The following is a 5,000-nucleotide window of genomic DNA, read 5'->3' as shown; positions in this document are numbered from 1 at the left end:
GTACGAATTTTCTGTTGGATTCTTTCCCCTTTTCAGGACTTTTTTTTTATGCCGTATACATAACGCTTTTGGGAAGAGATATTTCTTTAGACTTCGGGCCCGGATCCGATGCCCCCGCACCTCTCTTCAGATGAGCTTTAACTTCCAGGTCCCAATTTGCCTATTTTGGGTTCCAGGCCCCACTTTGGGTTCAAGGCCCTCCTTTAGGTTCCAGGCCCATTTTGAGTTCCAGGCCCTCCTTTGGGTTCAAGGCCCTCCTTTGGGTTCAAGGCCCACTTTGGCTTCCAGGCCCACTTTGGCCTCCAGAACCCCCTTTGGATGCTTTAGCCCCAATTTTGAAATCCCCCTCCGGGCCCGAACACCCCCTTCTCATAGGCATTTTAGATAAAGTGCCTCTCGACATCAAACCTTCATCAGAATACCCCTTTCGGTAATTGAATAATTCAGATAATCAGTAACAAAATAATCCAGTAATCCTGACTGAAAATGTCATATCGAAACGTCCCCCCTCCCCTCCCCCCAAAAAAACAACAACAACAACAACAACCACAACACACCTGGACGTCATATCGAAACGTCCCCCTCCCCCCCCACCCCAAACAGCAACAACAACAAAAACAACAACAACAACAAACAAACAACACCACCATCACACCTGGTAGAATCATGCCCTTTCCCACGTACCGATTCCGCAAAACAACAACAAAAACAACAACAACAACACCATGACACCCGGTAGAATCATGCCCTTTCCCACGTAACGATTCCCCAAAACAACAACAAAAACAACAACAACAACACCATCACACCCGATAGAAGCATGCCCTTTCCCACGTAACGATTCCCCAAAACAACAACAAAAACAACAACAACAACACCATGACACCCGGTAGAATCATGCCCTTTCCCACGTAACGATTCCCCAAAACAACAACAAAAACAACAACAACAACACCATCACACCCGATAGAATCATGCCCTTTCCCACGTAACGATTCCCCAAAACAACAAAAACAACAACAACCACAACAACAAACAACACCATCACACCTGGTAGAATCATGCCCTTTCCCACGTACCGATTCCCCAAAACAACAACAAAAACAACAACAACAACACCATCACCACTGTTAGAAAAATCATGCCTTTTTTCCCTCGTACCGATCCGCAAAACAACAAACCAAAAACAACTACAAAACACCATGACACCCGTGAGACTGGGGTTAGAGTCATGCCTTCCTTTCCAACGTAACGATTCCCCAAAACAACAACAAAAACAACAACAACAACACCATCACACCCGATAGGGGGTAGAAGCATGCCCTTTACACCGTTACGATTCCATAAAACAACAACAAAAAACAACAACAACCCACATGACAACGGTTAGAATATGCCCTTTCCCTGTAACGATGTTCCCCCAAAACATAAAACAAAAACTACACAAACAACACCATCACACCGTTCGGAATCATGCCCTTTCCACCGTAAACGATTCCCATTAAAAACAACAAAAACATCAACATCAATAACAACTAACAAAAAACACATAACCAACCTGGTAGAATCATGCCCTTTCCCACGTACCGATTCCCCAAAACAACAACAAAAACAACAACAACAACACCATCACACCCGATAGAATCATGCCCTTTCCCTCATAACGATTCCGCAAAGCTCTCTCTCTCACCTGCAGGAAATGCGGCGGGACTTGCGTGGCGCGACTCAGTTCCAGCCTGAGGTTGCGGGCGGGTTGGTGCAGCGGCCACGCCCTCGTGATCACGCCCACGCCCGTCTCCATCACCATCTTCACCGTCGCTACCGGGCCGCCCCCAGTCCACCAGCCCTGCATTGGAAAAATATTTATAATAATAATGATGATAATGAGGATGATGATAACAATAATAATAATGATAATAATCAGAAAAAGGAGAATGAGAATGATAAGGAGGAGGAGAAATAGAAAGAAGAGGAAGAGGGGGGGGGATGAGAAGAGGATAAGAGGGGGGGGGTTAGGATGAGAGGGGAGATAGAGGAAATGGAGGAGGTATAAAGAGGAGGAGAAGGTGAAGGTGGAAGAATAAGAGGGAAGAGGTAGTAGAGGTAGGAGGAGTAAAAAGAGGAAGAGGAGTTGGACGAGAAGGAGGAAAGGAGGAGAAGGAGAGGAGGTTGGAGGGAAGAGGAGGAGAAGGAGGAAGAAAAAGAGGAAGAGGAGTAGAAGGAGGAGGAGGAGGAGGAAGTTAGAGAGTAGGAGGAAGGAGAATGAGGAGTTGACGTGAAGGGATGAGGATGAAGGATGAGAGGAGGAGGAGGAAGAGGTATATAGAGGAGTAAGAGGAAGATAGTAGAGGTAGAGAAGTGAAAGCGAGAACGAGGAAGTGGGGAGGTGGGGAGGGTGGGGGAGGAATGTGGGGAGGGGGAGCGAGGAGGGAGAGTAAGGAGGAAGAGGGAAAGGTAAGAGGGACGGAGGTTAAGAGGAGGGAGAGAGGAAGGATGAAGGGGGGAAGGAAGGAGGAGAGGACAGAGGAGGAAAGAAAGAAGAATGAGAAGGAGGATGATGTAGATGATGTAAATGTATGAGTGAGAGAAAGAAGAATAGTATAATAATAAGAGAGAGCGATTAATATCATAAAGCAAGAAGAAGAGAAATAAGAAATATAAAAGAAGAAGAAGACTTAAAAAGTAAGAAAAAAAGAAGAAGAAAGAGGAAGTATACAAAAAAAAGAAGATCAAAGATATAAGAGAAGGAGGAAGATGAGGAAGAAGAAAAAGAATGAGAGGAGGAGGAAGAGGAAGAAGAAGAAAAATAATAAGAGGAGGACGATAAATAATCAGAAAGCAAAGAAGAAGAAATAAGAAATATAAAAGAAGAAGAAGACTTAAAAAGTAAGAAAAAAAGAAGAAGAAAGAGGAATTATACAAAAAAAAGAAGATCAAAGAGCACCAAGACAAAAATAAATGTCAAGGAAAGAGGAAAAGTCCACGAATAATAAATCACACGAGGCACTCACTGGCATTAACTTATTCAAGATTACAATGATTAACTCGACGCCCTTCAGTGATGAACTATGATCCTAAGCTTCTTAAATCCTCGAACTGACAGTAAGAAAAAACCCGCAGGAAGTAAATCACGAGATTTTTTCTTTTATAAGATTGGAAGTCTTGATCACTAAACGCTAGGGAATTAAATGCTATTTGGGTGATTGAAATTCCTAAGCTTTGGAACTTTGTCTTGTCTGTCTGTTTGTCTCTTTCCTCTGTTTTGTCTGTTTCTCTCAGTGTATCCAATTGTCTTTCCTTTCTTTCATCTCTCTCTCTGTCTGTCTCTCTCTAATCGTCTTCTCTTCCTCTTCTATTTCTCTTTCTTCTTTTTCTTTTCTTGTTTGCCTGTCTCTCGTCTATTGTTCGCTCTTTCTCTTTCTCTTTCTCTTTCTCTCTCTCTCTTTCTCTTTTTTTTTTATCTCTCTCTGTCTCTCACCCCCTCTCTCTCTCTGTCTCTCTCTCTCTCTCTCTCTCTCTCTCTCTCTCTCTCTCTCTCTCTCCCTCTCTCCCTCTCTCTCTCTCTCTCTCTCTCTCTCTCTCTCTCTCTCTCTCTCTCTCTCTCTCTCTCTCTCTCTCTCCCTCTCTGCCTATCTTTCTATCTGTATATCTATCTATTTATCTATCTACCTGTCTGTTTACATGTTTGTCTGAACGGCTGTTTGTATGGTTGTCTATCTGTCTTTGTGTCTGCCTATCTCTGTCTGTCTGTCTATCTGTTTATCTCGCCCTCCTTCCCTCCCTCCCTTCCTTCCTCCCTTCCTCCCTCCCTCTCTACTTATCAGTCTTTCTTCATGAATTAAATCTTCCGAAAATCTATTTTTTTTTCGAGGAAAGAACGACTGATCTCTCTTCGACATTCATCTCAATTTATGTCATTTTGAAATTCTTCTAAATCTTTTTTTCCCTCCTAAATCTTCCCAGGAAGGAAAAGTGAGTGACAGTATCCGACGTTTTGACATGAGAAAGTAACGTTAATATGCAAAGAGTAATAATAAAAATTTCCATCATAATACTAACGTCCATCACGTGTTGAGGCAACACGTGATGTTCACACTCCTGGTGGAGAGGTTCTGTTCACGTGACAAGAGTCTCTTTACTCGAAGTGAAACCCCACGACGACGAAGCTAAACGATCTACTAACCTCAATGCCGTCTTCTTGGTCGTGGACACCAGGACGACCATTGCCGGGGTCAGCAATGCCGTTCGAGGGGGTCGTCCAGGGATACTGGTCGCCCCCCCTCTCCTCCTCTTCCTCGTCGTCCTCTTCCTCTTCCTCGTCCCCGCCATAGTTATCGCCGCCGAAGTCTTCCTGGCCTACGGCGAGGGCGAGCCTTCCTTTTCCGGCCTGTTGGCGGCGGTCGTTGTCGTCGTCGTCCAGCTCCGTAACGACCAGACGGTCGTCGCGGCGGTGGTTCTGGTGCTCGGTCGTGATGGCGATGGTGGTGGTCGTCGAGGAGTTCCTGGTGGCAGCCCTCGAGGCGGTGGCAGCGCGAGTGTGGTTCGGCGGGGGCGGCTGCTTGAGCGGGGGCGGGGGCGGGGGCGTGGTGCTGCTGCCTGACTCCTCCCCCTGCTCGTCCGACCCGCCTTGACCCTCGCTCGTAATCACTAGCTCCAAGGAAGGCATCATGTCCTTCTTGATTCGCCCTTCTACCTGCCAATTACCTTCGTCGGGATATCCCTCTCCTCTTCTTCACTGCGCCTTCTCTGCCTTTCTCCTCCCCGCTCTTCTCCTTATCATTTTCCTACTGCTCCATGGCCTCACGTGCCTGCTGCTCGTCCTCCTCATAATCGCCTCTACGAGTTCCAACTTCCCAGTGCTCCGTCATACTAACATCACCTTCCTCCCAGCGCCCCTTTTCGCCGCCCCGCCACACATGTCTGCTGGCCAGTTCGACTCCACCGCGACTGCCGGATTTGCTGACTCTCTCACTCTAGTCACTCCTCCTCTCTCTCATCCC

At 46.3% G+C, this 5,000-nt stretch overlaps 1 protein-coding gene across 1 annotated transcript in view; it reads right to left on the bottom strand.

The window, feature by feature from the left end:
* Window positions 1-4,970, bottom strand: part of LOC122257364 (IQ motif and ubiquitin-like domain-containing protein) — a 28,694-nt gene extending 23,724 nt beyond the window's left edge. Inside the window, exons 1-2 of the mRNA XM_043022622.2 lie at window positions 4,184-4,970; window positions 1,691-1,846 (exon numbers count right to left, since the gene is read on the bottom strand). Coding sequence (XP_042878556.2) covers window positions 1,691-1,846; window positions 4,184-4,669 — 642 coding nt within the window. The 5' untranslated portion in view covers window positions 4,670-4,970. The remainder of the gene's footprint in view (window positions 1-1,690; window positions 1,847-4,183) is intronic.
* Window positions 4,971-5,000: the final 30 nt, after the last annotated feature.

Source organism: Penaeus japonicus, unplaced genomic scaffold, assembly GCF_977035675.1.
Source record: "Penaeus japonicus unplaced genomic scaffold, GWHDUDI00000001_assembly GWHDUDI00000001, whole genome shotgun sequence".
Lineage (NCBI taxonomy): Eukaryota > Metazoa > Arthropoda > Malacostraca > Decapoda > Penaeidae > Penaeus > Penaeus japonicus.
The sequence above is the reverse complement of the archived record's forward strand: the minus strand, read 5'-3'. Positions and strand labels throughout refer to the sequence as shown.